The following is a 24,857-nucleotide window of genomic DNA, read 5'->3' as shown; positions in this document are numbered from 1 at the left end:
GGCAGCTCCATTTGCAGTTGCTGACCAATGAAGTCCCAGATGTGCTCAATGTGAGACAAGTCAGAAGACACTACAAGCCATGGTAGCACGTTTAGGCCACACATGCTGCTCACAGTAAAACACGCAGCATGTGGTCTTGCGCTGTCGTGTTGAAAACTATCTCCTGGTACAGTTTCACATTCCCATATGAAAGTCTCTTCATGGCGTTATGCAAATGGTCTCCAGACCAAACTCCGGCTACCATTACATCCAAGACAAAAGCAGGACTCATCGCTGAAGAGGATACACCTCCATTGCTATCTTGCTCTCCAAATCACAACATTTTAGAGCGGTGGCATGATGTCAATAGAACACTTTCAGATGGACGTCTGGTCTAATGTCATACACATGCCTTCTCATGGTTTGTGTATACACATTTCGACGCATTAGGCTAGATATTTGATGCCCGATTTCACTTCCAGCACAGAATAAATCACTATGCGCCATCCTTCAAATCTGACAAGACCGTGTGGGTAACATTGTGAAGAGGCCTTCAATGTCACCCCAATCGTAATCCTGGGAATAGGAGCTGTGGTGGCCTAATGTACATTAACCGGACCCCTCTAGTTTTCATTCGAGGTAAACTAACAGCTTGGTGTTACATTGTATCCGAGGTCATTTTTCAGCATCACATCAAGCCGCATGTTGCTCGTGCAAACGTGAGCAGCATGCGTGGCCTAAATGTCCTTCCATGGCCTGCAGCATCTCATGGCTTTTCTTCCATCAATCTGGGACGTCATTGGTCGGCAATTGAAAAGGGAACTGCCAGCTGCAGATCTTTATGATTTGCATGACATGCATGTATGGTCAGCGTGGCAGAACATTCCACAGACAACCATTAATAACCTCATTGATGGCATGCTAAGGCATGAAAGTGCATGTATTATTACATGTGGCGCTCATACTCAATATGGAATAATTCAAGATGTTTTCCATTTTCTCATAATTTCCATATCAGTAACATGTCAACTGATAATGTGATTTTCATAATTTCACAACTTTTCCTTTTTGGTGTTGCAAATTCAATTCTGTATATATATATGAATTCAGCTAGTATTTCCTTAGTTGTTCGGTTCCTTTCTATCTGAAAATTCATTGTACAATTCTCTTCAGCATGGTATGGTGACTTCATGGTAATCCCTTGGGATTTGTCTTTATGTTACCTGAAATGGGTCGCCATCTCAGTTACGAGAAGTTCCTGTATGTTGAAACTGCATTATATACAGGAGTTTCTATCCCTCCCACCAGTGGAGAATTTTAATCACATTTACTGATGATGGCTAGACAGCACCTGTTATGCAGTTATTATGAAGTAGAACATAGATTGGCCTTTGGGACTGTATTCTTACGATCCCCTATCTTATTTAGGAGAATATATGGAATAAATCACACTGTCCCCACTGCAAGCAGAGATGGTATAGAGTCTTTGTCCCATGTGATGCCATACTGTTCTGATGCATCACAGAATTGGAGTGTAAAGGAATAAAATGCAGGGTGAAATATGGGAATCAAGATGAGGCCGAGATGCTTGGATGTAAGTACATTCTATATATAAAAAGTGAAGAGTGTGAGACTGTGTACAGGAATGGAAAAAAAAGTTCTGTACTGCTTTGTTAAATTTCTCTATGCAGACAACCTACTGTTAGGCTATGTGCCCACGATGCAGAAAAAAACGCATGCGGATTGTACATGCGGATTGTACATGCGTTTTTCCTGCCAGGGACATGCGGATGTGAAGCGTTCTTCACATGCATTTCCGCATGCAGGTTGACAAGCGCTTTCCAAGAGATTTTAGCATCACTTGGAAAGTGCTTGTCAACTTGGTCACACTATATAAATCCATGCAAACGGCATGGATTTATATAGTGTGACCCGAGAGAATATAAAAAAATAAATATATACTTACCCTCCGATGGCCCGCGCTGTCTTGCCTCGCTCGGTCCCGGCTGCCGGCAGCGGTACACTGAAGGACCTGCCGACGTCAGCGTCGCGTGACCCGTCACATGACTGACATCAGCGCAGGTCCTTCATTCCATCGCAAAGTGCCGGGAAGCAAGGAGGAGCACAGCGCGGGCCGCCAGAAGGTAAGAATATATTTATTTTTTATTTTATTCTTTTTTTACAGCTTTTTTAATGGTACCTGGGTGTGGATGAGACTCTCCTTTCCTCCACACCCGGGTACCATCTGCACATTAGAACGCGCCAATTAAGCAAGTACAGATGCAGTGATGCGTAATCCATGCGATCTAATGCAAGTCAATGGTGGCGAAAACGCAGCACTTCCGCAAAATAATTGGTAGTTCTGCGTTTTTTTCCGCAATGATAATCCTCAGCGGAAATTTCCGCAGCATGTGCACAGCACATGCGGATTATCAATGGGGGACATGGCAGGCTTTCTACCAAGCGTTTTTTAAGCATTTCTGCAGCGTTTTTGCCGCTGCGGAGACGCTTAAAAAACGCATCGTGGGCACACAGCCTTATACGGTTGTTAAGAAAAATGCTACTTTTTTCAGTGTTAGGATTTTGTTTGCAAAAAAAGGCTGCAGCTAGATGTTTACTGAAATCCAATAGTGAAACATAAATGGCAAAAAAAGAATTATTTGTGGTGCATATTATTTCAATTGTATAGCTTTTTTGGGGGTGGTCTATGTTTCTTTAAAATGTAGCATATGCTAGGATTTGTGAGAAAATTTACAGAAAAAAAAAACACCCTAAAAAAGATCTGATGGTGTCCAGTCTAGTGTCTGTTTCCTTACACTTACCCTGAAGAGCAGGATAAAATGGAGAAAGGGTACGAAGAATATTTGTCACAGTATTTGCATCTTGGCCTTTGAGAAGTTGAAGTATGTCAGGACTCAAAGCTTTGGCAGTTTTTCCTTGTGGTTGGCTTGATGAAGGCTTTTCAGAAGCAGGTTCCAATGAGCAGTTTCTAGTGGAACATGATGGTCCAGGAACAGCAGTATTATTCACCGCATCTGTGTCAGCATCATTTAACGACTTAGTTCCTTGAATGGCCTTAACATTTGAAATGTTGCCATACGACTTATTCTGAGAGATACTATTTTGGGATGTATCTTTTACCATTTGCATTTCTCCACCAAATGTCTTCGAAACAAACGCTTTTTCATTGGGAACACTACTTTTTCTGTAAGTGTCAGAAATGGAAGAGGAATGTGAAGAGGACACTTCAGCTGAGCTATGCTGAGGGGAAACCATACCATTCATATTGGAAGAAGAGGACTGCATGGTAGGAAAATCATAGTGCTCCATGTAATTACTCTTTTTTCTGCTCTGAAGTTCTGAAAATATATAAAACAAATTGTTATGTACAGTCACTTGTGCATGGATAAGTTTACAAACATTCCTCTTTTATCCCACTTTCCCTAGTAATCCATATTTTCCAATTTTTGTCCAACCTGCTTCAAACTTTCCATTCAGATTAAAAGGGTTTGATCACCAGGAAAGTAAGAAAATGGTCTTTACATGACTACGACCTCTGCATGCAGACTTGGCCTAAAAACCCCTGCACAAGACAGATTTTCTCATATTTGTTTGATCTGTGTTTTCTTACAGCGAGAGCACCTAACAATTATAGTTTATGGTGCTGTTCATATGTCTGGTTTATTTTTGTAGATCGAGTGTCCTAAAAAAAGAAAAAAACAGAGACAAGTCCAATTTTGATCCTCGTGAATGTCTATGTCAGTGAAAAACTTGGATAGCACTCTTATGTCCTTTAGTGCTATCTGTTTATCACTGATCAATGGTGCTTTCTCAAAAGCCTATCAAACAGGTTTATTTTTGCATATTAGAAAGAAATACTGATGAAACACTGATGGTAAAAATTGACAGATGGATCAAACACTAAAGCCCCCATCACACTAAGCGAGATCGCTGCTGAGTCACAAGTTTTGTGACGCAACAGCGACCTCAGTAGCGATCTCGCTACGTTTGACACTTAGCAGCGACCAGGCCCCTGCTGTGAGATCGCTGGTCGTGTCGGAATGGTCTGGACATTTCTTTGATCGTTGAGGTCCTGCTGGGTAGCATGCATCGGTGTGTTTGACACCTTACCAACGACCTTGTTGACGACTCAGACACAGAAACACATAGGCGTGCATCGTTATACAGAACGTTACGGGTCGCTGCATCGCTGCTGCGTCGTTGGGAAGATCTGACTGTTTGACATCTCACCAGCGACCACATAGCGACGCAGCAACGATCCCTGACAGGTCGTATCGTTGTCGAGATCGCTGTAGCGTCGCTTAGTGTGATGGGGCCTGAATTAAATTCGGATTGAAAATAGTGATAAAAATAGTCCCCATTTTCACTTATACACAAAAAAACTAATGTGTGAAAAGGGCCTAAGTCTACATTCACACATCCCTGTGAAGGTCACCATCCTGGAGGAACAAACAGTTTTTTTCCCAGGTGTTATCTTAGTTGCATGTGGAGTTTTTTCTCATCTTCTTTTTCACTGAAGCAGGTAAACTTTTTGAACTTCTTTATCCATTGACTCTTAGGATAAGTTCACACGAGCGTCTAAAAAGTCATACAATTTTTGATCTGTATTCTCGTTGGTAAGCAATCTGTATAGCATCTGTTTTTATATATAGTGGATATAAAAAGCCTGCACACCCCAGTGAATGACAAGTTTTTGTCATGTCAAAAGTTCATACCAAGTAGAATAATTTCAGAATTTTTCACAATTTTAAGGTCATCCATTATTTGTACAATTCAATTGAAAAATAAACTGAAATCTTTTAGTGTGTAAATAGAAAAATGAAGAACTAAAATAACGTAGTTACATAAATACACAAACCGTTGAACATATACTTTGCTGACGTATCCTTTGAAATTATGGTATTATTCAGTGTTTTTGAGCAGGAACCAATCAGCATGGCGCATCTAGAATCCGCAATCTTTGCCCACTCTTCCTTGCAGTAGTGTTCCAAATCTGTTTGATTGTGAGGGCATCTCCTCTGTACAGCGCCCTCTTCAGATCAACTAACAGATTTTCAAATGGATTCAGGTCTGGGCCAATCCAAAACTTTGATGATCTTTTGGTGAAGCCATTCTTTTGTCGATTTGGATGGCATGCTTAGGGTTGTTGTCATGCTGAAAAGTGAAATTTCTCTTCAATTTTTTTTTACCAGCGGCCTGAAGGTTTTTGCTGCGAAATTGTCTGATATTTGTAACTGTTCAGAATTCCCTCCATCTTGACTAGACTAAAGCCCCAGTTCCATCTGCCGGAAAACAGTTCCAAAGCATAATGCTGTCTCCACCATGGGTATGGTGTTCGTTTGATGATTTGCAGTGTTGGATTTGCACCAAAAAACTTTTTGGAATTATGGCTAAAAAGTTCAACCTCATCAGACCACAAGAAGTTTTCCCACATGCTTTTGGCAGACTTGAAGTAAGTTTTGATAAAACATAGCAGTGCTCGGATATTTTTTCTTTGTAAGAAAAGGCTTAATTCTTGCCACTGTACGCCACAGGCCAGACATATAAAGAATATGGGAGATTGTTATCACATTTAGTACACAAACAGTACTTGCCAGATATTCCTGCAGCTCCTTTAACGTTGCTGTAGGCCTCTAGGCAACCTCCAGATCCAATTTTCTTCTAGTCTTTTCATCAATTTTTGAGTGACGTCCAGTTCTAGGTAATGTCACTATTGTGCCAAATTTAAGCCACTTCTAGAGGACTGTCTACATAGTGTTCTGTAGTATATCTAATGCCTTGGAAATTATTTTGTGCCCTTCTCCTGACTGATAACTTTTCATCAATGAGATCCTTTCGCAGTATTGTAAGCTATTTACGGATCATGGATTTTGCTGTAATAAGCAACTAAGAAAACGTCAGAAAAATTCTACTACAAAAACTTAACTTTTTATGAGGTTAATCAGAATGAGTAGTATTTAACTCTTGGAATCAGTTTCATTCTCAACAGATTTGTACAGATTATGGATGACATTAAAGGTGGAAAAAAGTTCAATAATTATTCTTCTTGTTTTTATTTTTTTTACATTTCAAAAAAACTGGTATTTTAAAAAAGGGGTGTACTTTTTATATCCAAACAAACAAATAAATACATACACATACCAGAGGGACTGCTGATATAGACAGGTGCATGAAACTTGTAAGAAGCATCTTCAGACACCTCAGGTTTGCGTTTCAATCCCTTGGCGTTTTCAAGTTGTATTGGCATACTGAATGAGTATGTAGACACAGGAGATGAAGTGTCTTCTGTATGCCATTGCATTTTTTCGGCTGCTCTCTTCATACCTTTAAATGATAAAATAACATTACATTACAAAATAAATAAAAAAACTTATCATTTTCTATAAATATTGGACATGTGTTCCTTAAATAGCAATATACTTTTCCAAGAAAAAGTTAGATTATGACATTTAAAACAGAAATATCACAATACCTTGCTTTGCAGTGCTTTTTTCAGTATGCAGGTTTTCATGAATATTTGAAGGAAAATCCTAGGGAAAAAAATCCATAAACAAGCATGTAGTGTGACATGTAGTATTATAATATTGAGTAATAAAAATTCACATAGTGCATATGTACAGTATTTATTGTATCTAAATGGAGCTGAATAATTGTGTATCGGCATCATGACGAAAGCTGTTGGTCCAAACCTATTTTAAGACTATGTGCGCACGTTCAGTATTTGGTTGCAGAAATTTCTGCAAACTTTCTGCATCTCTTGGCAGCAAAAATGCTGCAGGGAAAAACGTTACTGTTGGACCTGGGGTGAGTATATTGGTTAATTTAAATGATTAAAGAATGTGTGTGTGTTATTTCAAATAAATAAACACACACAATGAGAATAAAACACTAACGCTTTATTTAGTAATGAGGGTGTCTGGCTGACACCTCTTCATTACTAAAGCTAGGGTTAGGCATCATCGAACCTAATCCCAGTAACCTTAATGCCGCGCACTTGTGTTGTCAGCACATGTGAATCCACTGCATGTAATGACATTTCAATCGGTCAAAATCTGCAGAAATTGACATGCTGCGGGTGAGTTTGGGTACGTGCCAACGATCAAGAAATACTGCTGGTTTGACGCTGCGTATTTATGTGTCAAACCTGCACCGGCCTGATGTTACAGCATAGTGGATGCGATTTCTAGAAATCCCATGTCCACTATGCGTGCATCTGAGTCCAATTACCCAAGGACACCAACATGTGGCACGTCTTTCAGGACCATAGCATATCAATTTCTCTTGCAGAGTTGCCAGTCTCCGCAACAGAAATTTGACAACTAGAATGTATTGAATGCGGTAAATTCGCATAACCTTAAATGAAAAAAAAAATGGAGTGGGCTTCCGCGTAATTTTCATAACCAGCAGAGGGAAAGCCAACCACTGGGGGCTGATATTACTAGCCGGGGAAGGGGCCCATTAGCCAAAAATGTTCCATGGCTATTAATAACAGCTCAGAGCTGTTTACTTAGCCTTTACTGGTGTGATTACATGGGAGCCCCAGAAAAAAATTGACATAGGGTCCCCCTATAAAATCTAACCAGGAAAGGCTAGGCAGACAGCTGCAGGCTGATATCAATAGCCAGGGAAGGGGCCATGGATCCTGGCCCCCTTTGAGGCTTCAGCTCTCAGCAGCCCCAGAACTGGTGCATCCATAAGATGCGCAAAATCTGGCGTTCAGCCTCCGCTCTTCCCACTTGCCCTGGTGCGGTGGTAAGTGGAGTAATAGGGTTGGGGTTCATGTCCGCCTTGTATTGGCAGCTGACAAGAAGCCCAGGTTATGAATTACCATTACTAACCCCATCGTAAAGTTTTTGAAATAAAGACATGGCACGAATAAAGTCATTTATTTTAAATAAAACTCCACACGATTTTAATCATTTATTTAGCAATAAAAAACACAGTATACTTACTTAACGCCTATTCCGCTGAAGCCATTGTCACCTGTAAAAAAAACAAAAATAAAAAACAACCATATCTTCACCTTTCCGCCGTGATGACATAATCCAGTATCCCATGACGATCTTGGTCACTTCTAGTTCAGACACACCAGCAATCACTGGTGTGACTGTTCTAGAGGACAGCACTCTATACACTGACAGGAGTGTAGTAACTCCTGTCAGTGTATAGCACTGAGCTGCCAGGAATGAGGTCAATGGAGTTCAATCAGCTTATGATCAGCTGATAAGCTGTAGCAACCTCACTTACCGGACCAGTGTTGAGTGAGAAAATTCCCACGCAGCGCAGGTGCCGCAAGTGAGGTACCGGAGCTCGTCAGCTGATTGAACTCCAGTGACCTCACTCCTGGCAGCTCAGAGCTATACAGTGCTGGGAGTGATCGCGCTCCTATCAGTGTATAGCGTGCTGCCGGGTGATCGGATCGCAGTGGGACATCGGCATTACGGCAGATAGGGGAGTATGAAGTGTTTTTTATTTTATTGGCAATTTATTTTAGCCTTTATTTATTTTTTTTACACGGAACACAGGCGCTGGCTGAAGAGATTACTTCTCCCCTCAGCCGCACCTGCTCTCGCTATTATCAGCGGGAGTGGCCATAGGTTAATGGGAGGAATAGTTTCCGGCAGGCAATTCTTTGTGCGTTTTTGACTCATTGACTTGAATTGAGTCAGTCAAATACGCAGCAAACATCTGCAGCAAATACGCAAATATTTTTATACCTGCGTTTTTGCTGCGGATTTGACTGACTCACTTGAAGTCAATGAGTGAAAAAGGAATTGACATGCTGCAGATTTAAACACAATGACAATCTTGACAGGAAAGTTCCTGGTCATATTCACAGCAGGATTGTCATTGCATTAGCTTGCACAATAATTCCCTAGCGTTTTTGGCCCATTTTCGCACGGCAAAAACGCCGCGAAAACTCACTGTGCACATAGCCTTATGGTTATTACTCTCGAGATATTTTCACACTAACAAAAATATAAGTAAAATTAGCGGGGAAGAAAAAAACACATAAAGAAGCACCATGACACAAGGCAAAAGTGATAACTAAGGAAATAAAATATTGACTCTTTGGGTCCATGATATGGAAAGTCCCAATATAAATCCCATCGAGAAATGTTGCTTATTCTTCAAAAAACGAGTGGACCAACAAAAATACAGAAGCTGTGATTAAGTCCAAGCACTGAGTAGACAAGAACAGGTTGCCACCAGTCAGGATTTGGCCCAGAAGCTGATATCCAGCATGTCTTAGCGCATTGCTGAAGTCTTGAAAATCACTGTAAATATTGAGTCTTTGCATAGACTTGATGTATTTGTGAATAAATGTTTAAAATCTCGGAAATGCTTATAAATTATACTTCTGTAATCACAGAAACATGTGACTAAAAGATCTAAAAATACTAAAGCAGCAAACTTTGTGAAAACCAAAATTTGTGTCAGTCTCAAAACTTTTGGCCAAGACTGTACCAGTTTGCATGCAGCAGCCCTTTATTATGATCGAGTGCTGCAGCCTACTGCATTCTATGCACCATATTAGCTGGCGGCTAAAACTGAAAAATAATTATTGCATCGAAACTACTTCATATCTACACAGCACATCAGGGTATCAGTCATTACTTTGTGCTGTTCTCAGATAAGGCAGCATAAATCTTGCAATATTTAAAATGTAGAATGTAGATTTTCCCTTTAAATACTTACTGTTGATGCTGGTATGGATTTTGTGGAAATGCAGTCTGGCCTTGCGGAATCTAGTATCTGTAAATGTAAGAGTTACTGGGTCAGTGAAATGTGTATTGCTAAACTTGAGTAGCCAACTAAATGAGACAGAGAACACAGCACGAAAGTTCAACTTCTAATCAATCTGTAAAAGCATACTGAAATAATACATGAAAGGGAATCAGTCACCAGGATTTCACCCCCCACCCCCCAAACTACTTATATGCGCATGTAGATCTTTCAAAGACAAGTCCAACAGTAACATTACATGGCCAGTTCACTCTAAAATTACTCATAAATCAGCATTTGAATTGATATGTAAATTAGGCTGAAGGACTATAGTAGAGCTTAAACCACTGTCACTCCAGCTCTATTTCTCATCCAGTGCTGCTGCCATTGATTGATGCCTCATCTGCCTGAAGTCAGACAGTATAGAGGATGTCAGTCAAGCAGGAGGGGGCGAGCAATAAAACTGGAGTGGCAGAGGCTTCAGATCTACAGCAGTTTTTCAACCTCATCTGAATTTCAATTCAAATACTGATTTCTCAGTAACAGAGGAATGGACCGGCAACGCAAAGGTATTGCTGGACTTGTCTTTAAAGCACTACAAGCGCATATAGATCGTGTAAGGGGTGAAATTGAGCTAACAGGTTCCCTTTAAGAGAAGGCTTTGTTTCTGCAACAAATTTTTTTTAGATGTGTCAAAAAAAAAAATTACGCAACTTTGCATACAAATAGAATTTTTTTTTTCCATTTTGTATCTAGAGCTATTACAGAGACCTATGAGTCTTCAGGACAATTAACAAACACTCAACTATCCACTACAATTTGATAGCTTACCAACTATATATTTCTAAATGAAGAAGGTGAAAAAAGTGCAAAAATCAGACTTTACAAGGTTGGTGTGTTATCATGAAAATACACTAAGAGCCGTACAATATGAAATGCACGGACTGCTCCTGATCCGAACTCTATAGCCTTATAGGCATACATGAGGCTGTAGAGTTCAAATCAGTAGGCCTGTGACAACTACGTTATTCGTGGCCTGAGTACAAACTATGAAACACAGTTGTATGAAACCTGCGTAACAGTGAGTATATCACACGATTTTAGGATTCAGCCTGTTAAAATACCACGCAAATTTTCTATAAGTCTTCAACCCCTTTACCCTCGAAGGCTGTTTGCACGTTAATGACCAGGCCAATTTTTACAATTCTGACCACTGTCACTTTATGACGTAATTACTCTGGAACGCTTCAATGGATCCCACTGATTCTTAGACTGTTGTTTTCGTGACATCTTGTACTTCATGATAGTGGTAAAATTTCTTTGATATGACATGCGTTTATTTGTGAAAAAAATCGGAAATTTGGTGAAAATTTTGCAATTTTTAACATTTTAAATTTTCATGCCCTCAAATCAGAGATATGTCACACAAAATAGTTAATAAATAATATTTCCCACATGTCTACTTTACATCAGCACAATTTTGGAACCAAATTTTTTTTTGTTAGGAAGTTATAAAAGGGTTGAAAATTGACCAGCAATTTCTCATTTTTCCAGCAAAATTTACAAAACCATTTTTTATGGACCACATCACATTTGAAGTGACTTTGAGGGGCCTTTATGACAGAAAATATCCAAAAGTGACACCATTCTAAAAACTGCACCCCTCAAGGTGCTCAAAACCACATTCAAGAAGTTTATTAACCCTTCAGGTTGTGCAATTTCTCCTGAGCGCACCGATACCCCATATGTGAGGGAAAAACACTGTTTGGGAACATGGCAGGGTACGGAAGGGAAGGAGCGCCATTTAACTTTTTGAATGTAAAATTTGCTTGAATAATTAGTGGACGCCATGTCGCGTTTGGAGAGCCCCTGATGCTCCTAAACAGTGGAAACCTCCCCCCCACAAGTGACACCATTTTGCAAACTAGATCCCTCAAGGATTTTATTAAGGGGTATAGTGTACATTTTGAACCCAGAGGTACGACACAGAATTTGATAACATTAGGTCATCATATTGAATAAGTTGTCATTAGTCTTGAGCGCATCGGGTGCTCGGGTATGCACCATGTATCGTGGATGCTCGAGTCCTCGCCCCACATGTTTCACGGTTGCTAGACACCCAAAAAAAACATGCAGGGATCTCTCGTGCATGGCAGGCAGTCCCCGCAAGGTTTTTTTTGGCTGTATAACAGTGGAGAAACATAAAGGATGGAGACTCGAGTATGTCACTCAAGCACCCGCGATACTCGGTGCATACCCGAGTACCCGATGCAAACTCAAGATAGCGAGTACTTGCACTCAACACTAGTCGCCATATCATCATTTTTTTTCTTTACGTTTGAAAAAATCCCAACCCTAACGTTTATTTTTTATGGCGTTCTTTGTGCCATGTAAGTAATTATGCGACTTTGGGTTGGTGAGATTACAGCGGTACCAGATTCATATGGGTTTTTATGTTTGGCTGCTGTCACACACTAAAAGACGCTTTATTTTTGCAAAGACTAGTTTTAGCATTGCCATATTTTGATATCTATCATTTTTCCATATTTCCGCCAACAAAGTCATGTAAGGGCTTGTTTTTTGAGGGAGAAGGTTGACGTTTTTATTGGTACCATTTTTGCGCAAATGATAATTTTTTGATCGCTGTCTATTCAGATTTTTTTGGAGGCAGAATAAACAAAAACCAACAATTCAGAAATTAAATTGTTTTTGGTTTTTTTGTGCTGTTCCGCGTGTCGTAAAATTGATAAGGCAGCTTTACTTTTCAAGTCAGTACGTTTACAGTGATAATATAAATGTGGTTGTTTTTTATTTTTTGGCTTTTTTTTTTACACAAAAAATATTTTATAGAAAAAATTATTATTATTTTTTTGCATCGCTTTATTCTGAGCGCTATAACTTTTTTATTTTTCAGCTGATGGAGCTGTATAGCGGCTAGTTTTTTGCAAGACAAAATGACGTTTTCATTTTTATTTGACTACATCGGGTCACCATGGCAACGATTGGGACCAAGTAATCTGTACCTTGTCCATAAGGCCCAGGGTGCAGGTACGCATTTTTACGCCCGACATCAGAAAGGGGTAAACAACTCCTTTAACCCCTTCACGACCTTTGAAGTACCCATACGTCACGGACGGATGTGGGTTCCTGACCATTGTTGTATGGGTACATCATGGCGATCATGTGGGGCATAGGAGAGGTGCATGCCCAATCACCTCTGGGTGCTCAGCTTAAGTGAAAGCAGAGACCCGGCTGCCTCTGCCACGAACAGTGCCCGCACCACCCCGGGCAATTTAACCACTAAATGCCGCAATCTATATCGATCCCAACATTTAAAAGGCTGGGAGAGAGGTGGCTCCCTCTCCCTTCCAATCGGAGCCCCATCGACGTCAATCGTTGGCATGGCAACCAGAGATAGTCATGACGACCTCCGGGTCAGCCAGCTACGGCAAGCATCTTAGAGAATGGTCTAAGAGGCTTCTGTCAGGTATAATGCATTGCAGCGCTGGTACTAGAGGAACTAATTTGAAAACTAAAAAAAAAAATAAGTTGTAAAAATATTAAGAACAAAAAAATTGAAAAACAATTTTTATACCAATAACTACACACATTTATGTAAAAAAAAAAAAAGTACATATAATATGGTTTTGTGGCGTCTGGAACGACAAACTATAAAACTGGCACACTTTTTACTCCCTCCGAGAACCCTATAAAAAAAAATACGTGGCAAAAAGATCCTAGTTACTTACCGGTAACGGGATTTTACAGAGCCCATGACAGCACCACCTGAGAGAGGGTATCCGCCCACCAAGGACAGGAACCTACTGAATAAAAAGGCGGTACCTCTCCTCCGCATCAGTTTTTTGTTTCAGAGCATGAGAGGGCCTCCGAAGACAGGTTAATACATAACCACCACCTCAACATATGTACTAAACACCTTAAAAAAAAGTGCACACCACAGTGATAAAGGGGAGGGAATTAATAGGGTGCTGTCATGGGCTCTGTAAAATCCCGTTACCGGTAAGTAACTAGGATCTTTTCCCCTTCTCCCATGACAGCACCACCTGAGAGATTTATAGAGATTAAATACCAGAGGGAGGGATCACCGCTTGCAACACCCTTCTACCAAAGGACAGATCAGTAGAAGAGGAAAGGTCAAGACGGTAATGTTTGTAAAATGTAGCAGGGGATGACCAAGTTGCCGCCTTACATATAATGTCGATGGGCACATCCGCCTTCTCAGCCCAGGAAGCAGCTACCGCTCTGGTGGAATGGGCCATCAGGTTTTCAGGAACCGGCAGATTGCTAGAAGAGTAGGCTAAGGTAATAGTATCCCTGACCCATCTAGCTATGGTCCCCCTTGTAACCTTAAGTCCTTTCCTAGCCCCCTGAAGGGATATAAATAAAGCGTCACTCTTTCTCCAGGCTTTTGTCACTTCCAAATACTGGACTAACACCCTCCTAACATCTAAGGTGTGAAGCTTATATTCCTCAGAATCCCTAGGATTAGGCTAGAAGGAAGGGAGAGTGATTACTTGCGTCCTATGGAACTTGGAGGCTACCTTTGGAAGATAGGCCGGGTCTGGTCTTAAGATTACTCTATCCATACATACTTGAATGAATGGATGGTTAACGGATAGTGCGTGTAAGTCACTGACTCTACGAGCTGATGTCAGGGCCACCAATAGCGCAGTCTTTAAAGTTAAGATTTTTTCTGAAACCTTCTCTAAGGGCTCGAAGGGAGGTTTGGTTAATGCTTCCAGAACTAAATTAAGGTCCCAAGGAGGCATTCTTGGAACAGGAATAGGTCTGGATCTATGACAGGCTTTAATAAATCTAATGATCCATCTATTTGCTGCCAAGTCATAATTATACAGTGCCCCCAGAGCCGATACCTGTACCTTAAGAGTACTAGTGGCTAGTCCCATGTTTAACCCCTTCTGGAGGAATTCTAGTATGGCCTCAATAGGAACCCTCCCTTTGGCAGACTGACCCGAGGTAGACAAGAACTTAGCCCAGGTTCTACCATAGATTCTAGTTGTTATCGGCTTTCTACTTGCTAGAAGGGTAGTAACAAGATCTGGAGAAAACCCCCTTTGCGTCAATAGCGACCTCTCAAAATCCAAGCCGTCAAATGCAGGCCCGCTCTTTGGGGATGACAGACTGGGCCCTGCCTGAGGAGATCCGGGATGTCCGGAAGAACCCATGGATCTGCTTGGGACATTCTCTTCATCCAAGTGAACCATGGTCTCTTGGGCCAGAACGGGGCGATCAATATAACCCTCGCCCGTTCCTCTCGGATCTTCCTCAGGATAGTAGGGATCAGTACTAAAGGGGGAAAGGCATAAGCTAGAGTGAAATCCCACTGAATCTGCAGCGCGTCCACCGCAAACGCCCCCTCTTTTGGATTCAGGGAGCAAAAGGTTTCGGTCTTCCGATTGTGTCTGTTTGCAAACAGATCTATCTGGGGCTATCCCCACCGATCCACAATCTGCTGAAAAACGGCTGGATTCAACTCCCACTCTCCTTGTTTCAAGATGTGACGACTCAAGAAATCAGCCTTTATGTTCTCTTCCCCTTTTATATGCAGTGCCGAGAGCGTAACCAGCCGACTCTCGGCAAACCTGAAGATCTGATCCGCTATTAACATCAGAGGGAGAGACCTGGTACCCCCCTGATGATTGATGTAGGCGACTGTTGATCTGTTGTCTGACATTATCCTGACGTGAGGACCCTGAAGAACAGAACTGAATTCTTTTAGCGCGTTTCTGGCTGCCAACAGCTCTTTCATGTTGGAAGAGAGGCTTGTCTCGCTGTCCGACCAGAGGCCTTGTACAGAACGATCCCTTAGGTGAGCTCCCCAACCTTCCGCACTTGCGTCTGTTGTAATTGTATCCGACACCTGGAAGGTCCAAGGAACCCCCAAAGATAGGTTGACCGGAGATGTCCACCAGTCCAGGGAGTTGATCACAACATCTGGAAGAGATATTTTCCCATTCAGGCGACCTTTGAGCCGCCTGTCCGCTGCCAGAATCTCCTGTTGAAGACATCTGGAATGGTGCTGGGCCCACTGAACCGCCGGAATGCAAGACGTCATTGTACCCAACAGAGACATTGCACTCCTCAGGGTGATGGTCGGATTGCTGACAATCTGAGATGTTAGGGATCTGATCTTCAGTTTCTTTTCCTCTGGCAGAAGACAGGTTTGGTTTTCCGAGTCCAGAATGAGACCCAGGAAAGACTGAACCCTCTTTGGTTCCAGCCTTGACTTCTCCAGATTTAACAGCCAACCTAGGCGTCTTAGACTGGCCATGACGTCCGCCAGGGCTAGAGCACAGAGTTGACTTGATCTGCCCACTACTAAGAAGTCGTCCAGATAAGGGATGACTAAAATATCTCTTTCCCTCAAGTGCGCTGTGACCTCCAGAATGATTTTTGTGAAGACTCTCGGCGCCATGGAAATGCCAAAGTGAAGAGCTGCGAACTGAAAATGCCTTACGTGCCTGCCGAATTGTACAGCTACTCTTAGAAACTGTTGATGATCGGGAAAAATCGGGACGTGGTAGTAGGCGTTCTTCAGATCGAGGACGCACATAAAACAGTCCGGAAATAACATCTTTATGGCTGATTTTATTGTTTCCATCTTGAAAGGCCTGTAGATTAAATGGTCGTTCAGTCTCTTTAAGTTCGCAATGGTCCTGAAGGAGCCGTCCGGCTTCTTTATTAGGAAGAGGGTCGAATAGAATCCTCTTCCTTGCTCGGGTGCAGGTGTTTCCACCAGAACTCCTTTCCTGAGCAGAGAGAGAACTTCCTGCTGTAAGGCTATCTGTTCCGCTAAACCTCTGGGGGCTGATATTTTGACAGTGTTCTTGGGCCTGCTCTTGAACTCTAGTGTGAGCCCCCTCCTGATTATCCCTAAGATCCAAGAATTGGATGAAATTTTCTTCCAGGCAGGCAGGAAGTGGGACAATCTTCCTCCCACCTGGGGGGAACTGTCACTTAGGGGCTTTCTTATTCTCGGAGGTGGGACCCCCAAACATGAAGCCTCTGCTATACGGCTTTCGGTCTTTCCAGCTACCTTGGTCTCTGGGAGCTTTACTGCGGCTGTATTTTCTCTTCCGAAAGGAGCTGTTAAACCGGGAACCAGACACCGTGGGAAATCCATGTTTTTTGTCTGCGGCTTTATCTAGGATGTCATCTAGACCTTTGCCGAACAAGAAGTCCCCCTCACAAGGGATTGAGCACAGTTTAGACTTTGACTGCACATCTCCTGGCCAGCTCTTGAGCCATAGCGCCCTACGGGCTGCATTAGAGAGGTTTGCAGACCGGGCAGCCAGCCTAACTGAATCTGCCGATGCATCTGCCAGGAATGCAGCCGCTCCCTGCACAAGAGGAAGGTCTGATAGAATTTTCTCCCTGGACACATTCCCCCTGATCTGGTCTTCCAATTGTTGAAGCCAGATCATCATAGATCTAGCAGTGCAGGTCGCTGCTACTGCCGGTTTAAGGGCCCCTGCTGACGACTCCCAGGTTTGCTTAAGGAAGGACTCCGCTTTTTTATCCAGCGGGTCTTTTAAGGCTCCTAAATCCTCAAAGGGCAGAGTGGATTTTTTTTGAAGATTTTGAAATGGCCACGTCAATCTTAGGGGTTTTGTCCCATTTAGCCGCATCCTCATCCTCAAAGGGGTACCTCCGCTTGGAGGATGACGGCAGCTGACCCTTCCTCTCCGGTTTCTTCCATTCCCTTTCTATCAGAGATTTAATCCTGTCATTGACCGGGAATGAGCGTCTCCTCCTTTGGTCTAAGCCCCCGAACATAACATCCTGGACTGTTCTGGGCACTTTGGTATCGGTAATACCCATAGTCCCTCTGACGGCTTTAACTAGTCTCTCAGTATTATCAACCGAAAAACAAGGTCTGCCCCCCCCCATTATCATCCGAAGACTCCGATGACGATGAGGAGTGATTAGAGGAGGAAGGCAGTTCTCTCGTAAAATGGGACTCCACTGATTCCTCTGATTCTGAAGAAACTAGTTTTCGCTTCTTCTTTTTGAGTGAGGTTAAGCCTCTTAAAGACTCTCTGACCTCTGTCTGGATTAGATCCTTTAATTCTAAAGAAAACCTGGGGGACTCCTCTGCAATGGTTTTCTGAATACAGTCTGAGCATAGGTTTTTGGCATAGGAGGTGGGAAGACCGATTTTGCATAAAGCACACTCCCTGTTTTTATTTTTAGCACTACACTTCTTCGCCTCCTGCCCCAAGAAATAAAAGGAGAAGAAGGAGGAAAAGAGAGAGAGAGAGAGAGAAGAGCACATTATTCAAGGTGAGACTTTCACGAAGATCACTCACCACACTGCCGTTCAGACTAGGGTACCGGAGGCGGTGGTTGCCGTTCACATGAGGGCTCCCATCTGGCGGAGGTGGACTGACGAAGTCTTTTCTGACCAGTCTTGCCGGAACTCGTACGCCCCTCACTGCTGTGACTTTGTCGATGGGAAGATTCCCGTTCCATTTGTTTGAGCTGCTTGCGCTGCTTTGATGGCTGTGGCTGCTGCTGTACTTCCTGTGGCGGTGACAGCTGCTGCCCAGGTGACTGCGGTTCCTCATTCATCATCGCGGGGATGCAGACACCGCCATCCTGATTGCTCCCCATCCTTAAAAGCAGTAGGGCTCCACCTCCTTTAGGCTCCTCACCTTCCGGCAGCGTGCTCATCTCTCTTTTACTTTTTTTTTTTTTTAAATTTTAGCCAGCTGGCGCGCTACCCGCAGATCCACCTGCCTCTGCGCGTGCGCAGCCCAGCGGCACCCGGCGCGCTTGCAGCGGGATGACAGCTTCCCACCCGCGCATGCGCAGACCCGGTTTCCGGCGCACTCCGTGATAGGGCGCGTCAGGACCCCGCGCGTGCGCAGCCCGGACTTCCGGCGCGCTCCGTCACAGGGTGCGACGCGACCCCCACGTGCGCAGCCCGGAAGACCTGCCGGCCGGCGCGCTCAGTTCATCTTTGCGAGGCGCAGACCCGGCCGCAGGCCCCGGCGCACGCGGGGAGGCATCCAAAGGAAAACAGCACCTCCTCCCCACACGCAGACCCGGGCAGCAGGCAGACGGGCTGGGAACAGGGACCATCTGCTGCTTCCACGGCCTCCAGGCCGCACCGTCCATAATCCAGGTACGTGAGGTACCACCTGGTGAGGCTCCCATCAGGGACAGGAACCAAAAACTGATGCGGAGGAGAGGTACCGCCTTTTTATTCAGTAGGTTCCTGTCCTTGGTGGGCGGATACCCTCTCTCAGGTGGTGCTGTCATGGGAGAAGGGGAAAAACTATGCTTTTCCATCATACCGCGGAAAAAAATGTGGAATAAAAGCAGAACAAAAAGTCGAATGTAAAAATAAAAATGGTATAGCTGAAAAAAAACAAAACTATCTTGTCCCACAAAAAACACGCCGCCATACAGCTCAGTCAGCAGAGAAATAAAAAAGTTATAGCTCTCAATACAGCGATGCAAAAACAATTCTTTTTTTCTATAAAATAGTTTTGCAATAGTGTCAATACATAAAAAATTATATCAATGTGGTGTCGCTGTAATCGTACTGACTCGAAAAATAAAGCTACCACTTTTCTCACACAGCAAAGAACAATCCCACCCACTTCCCCAAAAGAAAATCCTGACTTGCTGGATTTTTTTTCATTCTGCTTCCCAAAAATCAGAATAGAAGGCGATAAAAAAATATATCCCAAAATAGTAACAATAAAAACGTCAATTTGTCCGGCAAAAACAATCCCTCCCATGACTCTGTTGGCAGATATATAGAAAAATTATAGCTCTCAAAATTAAGTTTTTGCAATAAAAAGCGGTTTTAGTGTGTAACAGCAGCCAAACATAAAAAAATATAAATCTGGTATTGCTGTAATCGCACCTACCTGAAAAATAAAGTCATCTAATCACATATACCGCATGAGGAATGGCGTTAAAAAAAATTAAAACCAACCTGCTCCTTCATTGCTGTTGATTTGTTAATTCTGCCTCCCAAAGATCACAGTAAGGCTTGGCTCACATTTATCCTGCGCTCTACGCTGAGCGTTTACATCGGGTTTTCTGTGTAAATCTCTGAAATACGTGATTCAGACAGACCCCCCCCGGCGGAAGATTTCCTGTAATGAGGCAGATGGAGACACTGTGGACTTTGCCTTTTCATGGTGAGGAACATGTGGTGTCAACATGCTCACTGCACCCCTAGATTAATTCATTGAGGGGTCTAGTTTCCAAAATGGTGTCACTTGTGTGTGTGTGTGTGGGGGGGGGGGTTCCATTGTTTAGGCACATCAGGGGCTCTCCAAAAGCGACATGGCATCCGTTAATTATTCCAGCAAATTTTGTATTCAAAAAGTCAAAATGGCGCGCCTTCCCTTCCAAGGCCTGCTGTGCGTCCTCCACATATTGGGGGTCATCATACTCAGAAGAAACTGCAAAACAAATTTTGTGGTCCATTTTCTCCTGCTACCCTTGTGAAAATCAAAAAAATTGGGTCTAAAGTAAAAATTTTGTGAAAAAGTTAAATGTTTATTTTTGTCTTCCACATTCCAAAAATTCCTGTGAAGCACCTGAAGGGTTAATAAACTTCTTGAATGTAGTTTTGAGCACCTGAGGGGTGCAGTTTTTAGAATGGTGTCAGTTTTGGACATTTTCTGTCATATAGACTGCTCAAGGTCACTTCAAACGTGATATGATCCCTAAAAAAATAGTTTCGTAAATTTTGTAGTAAAAATGAGAAATCGCTGGTCAACTTTTAACCCTTAGAACTTCCAAGCAAAAAAAATTATGTTTCAAAAATGGTGTTGATGTAAAGTAGACCGTTGGGAAATATTATTTATTAACTGTTTTGTGTGACATAACTCTCTGATTAAAGGGCACAAAAAATACAAGTTTGAAAATTGTAAAATTTTCGCCAATATTCTGTTTTCACATAGAAATGTAAAAAATATCAAACAAATTTTACCACTATCATGAAGTACAATATGTTAAAAGAAAACATTCTCCGAATCAGTGGGATCCGTTGAAGTGTTCCAGAGTTATTACCTTATAAAGTGACAATGGTCAGAATTGTTAGAAAGCTTACAGCCTGCAATGACCCGCTGCCTCCTCACCATCAGCGAAGCTGCTGCAACCCCCCAACCTACTGTCTCCTTCCCCATTCCTGTAGAATGTAAGCCCGCAAGGGCAGGGTCCTCTGTCAACTGTACCAATCTATCATTGTTAGTTTGTTTACTGTAAGTGATATCTGTATTTTATATGTAACCCCTTCTTATGTACAGCACCATGGAATCAATGGTGCTATATAAATAATAATAATAATAATAATGTAAAGCTATAGTACAAAATTCAATTTTGGAATACTTACATTTAGTCCTTTGTATTTAAAAAAATACTGCTCCAGTTGGTCACTCAGATGCTGGGTTAAGTTCAGTACTATGGTTGCTTCTTCCCGGGATGAGATCTTGAAGTTTTCCTAGAAAATGGCAAATGTGTTGTCTTATATTACAATTTGATATGGATAAAGGAGAATACAGAAAATGTATAAAATATATAATTTACTAAGATGGGCGAAGTAAAATCTACTATTAACTTACCGAATAATTTAAGGCCATTTGTCTTTTATCTAAAACTTGAGACTGTAAAGAAAACAAGATCCATAATTATTAGTTCATTATTTAATTATTCCAGTAAATGATTTTATGCATTTTCAAGTTAAAGCACCACTCTAGTGTTTTGCTTTTTTTTTTTTCAGTGCTGGAGTGAGCTTTAAATATAAGCCCCCGCTTCCCAGTCATATACTCACCCTCCGGTGTCTTCACCGTTTTTCCGGTCCCGCGGCACCATCTTGTGAAAGCAGCCTCTGACTGGCCGGAAGTCAGAAGTTAAGTCACAAGCTCTCGTAGACTTGCATTGATTAGTGACCTCCAACTCGCTCCATGAAATACGGGAGCAGCCAGCAAATAAACTGCAGGAGCTGGACTGGAGTGGTGGCGAAAAAGACAGAAGGTGAGTATCAGACCGGGGGCACGGGACTTGGATTTTAAGCACCACTCCAGCGGAAAAAAAAAAAACTGAGTGGTGCTTTAAGATACAAGCATATGCGGGCTGTGTTCATAATGGAGTCAAGGCTTAGGTTTCTTATGACTTCAGTTTGAAAATCTTAACAGATTGGACACCACTGACTTTAAAGGGAACTATCACGTCTTTTTTTTTTATTTTTCATTGTGTAAAATAGCGTAGTAGACTACGCTATTCAATGTGAAAAGACTACGACCAACTGAAAAAAAACAATCTGAATGAAGCCTACCTAAAGCCAAGCCAAGTCATGTGCTGTTGGAAAAATCCATTTGAATTAGACATAAAGGTTATACACTTTTGGCTACATTTTTTTCTGTAAAAACAATGCAGAGAAAGCCATAAGAGTGAAAAAAGCATAAAAGTAGTTTATGCAAAACATAGGCCCTCATGCAGAATGCATTATGGAAATTTATAGTAGCATCTGAGACAAATACAAGAATATCTTTACATCCTGAAAGCAGTATCCTTTTCCTTTGATCCTTTAAAATTAAAGGCATAATACATTTTTCAGAATAGGGGGTCATGTAAACATCCATGGATCTTGGTTTGATCTCGCAACGCAACAAACTGGCCGCGGCTCTCCAGCCCAAGAGTCATAGCTTCATATATTTCTATGAGGCAGTCACGCTCGGGTGCGGAAAGACGTGGCCAGCCTGTGCATTAGTATCCCGTGCGTCGACCAATTTTCACAGATGTCTGCATGAGCCCTAAATGTTAATTTTCTTCTTCTCATTTAACTCCTTCAAATAATAGAACCCTCAAATACATCCATTGCCTCTTTAGGAGGACGCACAAAACTTTCAGACAGCGCTTGAACAGGTAAAAGAAAATTTTCACATATTTGACTTATTTACATGGTCATATTTGAGATGAATTTTGTTAGTATATTCCTTTTGGCCCAAATCGTATAGTATATACAGAGTGAACAAACACCACAATAGCCATATAAACAAGCTTTGTATGTATGTGTGTATGTCCTGCTATTGTCAGAATGTCACTAGAGTCTACTGTAACTCACAGAGTAACAGTGTCAACCACAAGTCCCTTCCCCCGATCACAAGACCTAAAATCCACGCTATCCCACAAGTGGAAGGAGAAGATGAAATTCACACTCTAATATTCTGTAGTTCCAATGAAAAAAAAAAAAAAGAGAAAAGTGATTCTTTAATAATTGATCCTCTGTTTTCTATATTTAAATAGATCAGTCATTACTTTCCAATGACCCCATTGGAAAGCATATTCAATTACTTTCCAGTGGGGTCAGGGCTGCAAAGCATACAGCGATACCCCAATGCTGGGCATCACCACTGTAAAAGCTATTTGACACATGCAGTTTATCCCCACTTAAAGGGTTATACCAAGCTGTCATCTCAATGTAAAACACAATTAAAGAGTCATTATATTGTATATACACAGCAGCTGTGTACTCACTGACCTCCCGAGTATATTCTGCCACCAGTTCTGCTACTCTGGTTTTTAGTAACACTGCCATTTTAAAAAGCATCTATGGGCGATTCTGCAGCAAGGAGCATGTGATGGAGCAAAGACTATACTTCCCTTGAGCACACCGAGACCCTGTGTGCTGAGAAACAAGAACAGGGAGCCAAAGGTTTGTGTCCATGTTATTTTTATGTAGGTCACTGCAACCATTCAATGTTGAGAAGTGTATCTATAATGCTGTGCATAATGTTGTGGCCCATGGTGGATTTATTTATTACACTATGCTGTCCTATATATTTACACAGTGCAATGCATGATAAATGTGGGTCATGGTGGGGTCTGTGCCGGTTTAAACATATCAATTTATATATTATTTATAGGATGTTAGGACCTCAGTACAGAAGAGGGGGCTATGGTAGTATATACACACACAAACACACTTGAGTTGAGGATGACAGCCGCTAAGAGGTAATTCTCCCGATCCCGTGCTGCGGACACAGACCATTGTCGTAGTCGATGGAATGAGACGTGCGAATCTATTCGTACCAACTCTAGTCTACACCAAAATGTCATCTTTTAGAATGACACACTGAATGGAGATCCTTTTTTTGTTTGGTTGATAAAACCTTTAGCTAAACATTTATTTTCCTTTTTTTTGTGTCACAAATGCAGCTCGATTGGGTTACAAAAACAAAACCAGAGTCTTCCAATTTTTATTTTCAGTTTTATACTTAGGAAATTTGCGTTTTTCCACTATTGTTCCACTTTCTATGTTTACCATTGTATAATTTATCTTACTTTAATGTGTAATATAGCAATACCAAAAACATATGTACTTTACCCAACATACAAAGTCCCATAATGTCCCCCATTAAGTGCCCTTGTAGAAACACAATCCTCCCCTCCCCCCTAGTCTAAAATAATAGCACATTTCATCTTCAGCTCCACCATTGAGTGCTTACTGGTGCCAGACGCGTCCACTTTATCTGCAGCGTCCGCAGCATGCAGACCTCATACCTCATCACGCTGCTGCATGTTGGGGCGAGGGCTGATGGGCGCTGCTCTGCCCCTGTTCCAGCGCCAAAGTATTCAAAAGTATTTGCATCTAAAAGACGTGAATACATCTGAATAGAGCAAGAAGGGAGTGGCGTTTCCCATATAGCTCTATGGGCCGCAGCAAACCCTCTGGCGGGCCACATGTGGGCTGCGGGCCGTATGTTGTGCAGGCCTGTCTTAAAGAATGATACGGATAATAGAGGTGAGTTATGTAATTCTATGTCTTAACCTCTTGTTACTCTTTCTTGCAGTTGTATCTCTAATCATCATGCATGGATAGTTGCAGGACACCAGTCTGTTTCCACATTTTTTTCTACTTAAATCAACAGGGATTAACTTCCTGATGATCTGTTCTACAAAGGCCATATCACACTCTATCACATTTACTGATAATGATCATGGATATCAGACTCATATCACACAGGTTTAATGAAGAAGATGACAATTTAACTTTCTTGACAGTATATTTATGGACTTTTAGGATGATAAAGAATAGAGGATTATCACAGTTACCCCACACT

General features: G+C 42.0%; 1 protein-coding gene across 5 annotated transcripts in view; it reads right to left on the bottom strand.

The window, feature by feature from the left end:
- LOC141265444 (uncharacterized) overlaps positions 1-24,857 on the bottom strand; it is a 234,960-nt gene that overhangs the window by 3,359 nt on the left and 206,744 nt on the right. For all 5 annotated transcript variants that reach the window (XM_073678560.1, XM_073678557.1, XM_073678559.1 and 2 more), the window contains 6 exons: positions 21,357-21,398; positions 21,128-21,235; positions 9,700-9,756; positions 6,473-6,530; positions 6,142-6,324; positions 2,802-3,338 (listed from right to left, as the gene is read on the bottom strand). In XM_073678560.1, the coding sequence (XP_073534661.1) occupies positions 2,802-3,338; positions 6,142-6,324; positions 6,473-6,530; positions 9,700-9,756; positions 21,128-21,235; positions 21,357-21,398 (985 nt within the window). The remainder of the gene's footprint in view (positions 1-2,801; positions 3,339-6,141; positions 6,325-6,472; positions 6,531-9,699; positions 9,757-21,127; positions 21,236-21,356; positions 21,399-24,857) is intronic.

Source organism: Phyllobates terribilis, unplaced genomic scaffold (genome assembly GCF_046119375.1).
Source record: "Phyllobates terribilis strain yellow unplaced genomic scaffold, ASM4611937v1 Scaffold_4__5_contigs__length_816908805, whole genome shotgun sequence".
Classification (NCBI taxonomy): domain Eukaryota; kingdom Metazoa; phylum Chordata; class Amphibia; order Anura; family Dendrobatidae; genus Phyllobates; species Phyllobates terribilis.
The sequence above is the reverse complement of the archived record's forward strand: the minus strand, read 5'-3'. Positions and strand labels throughout refer to the sequence as shown.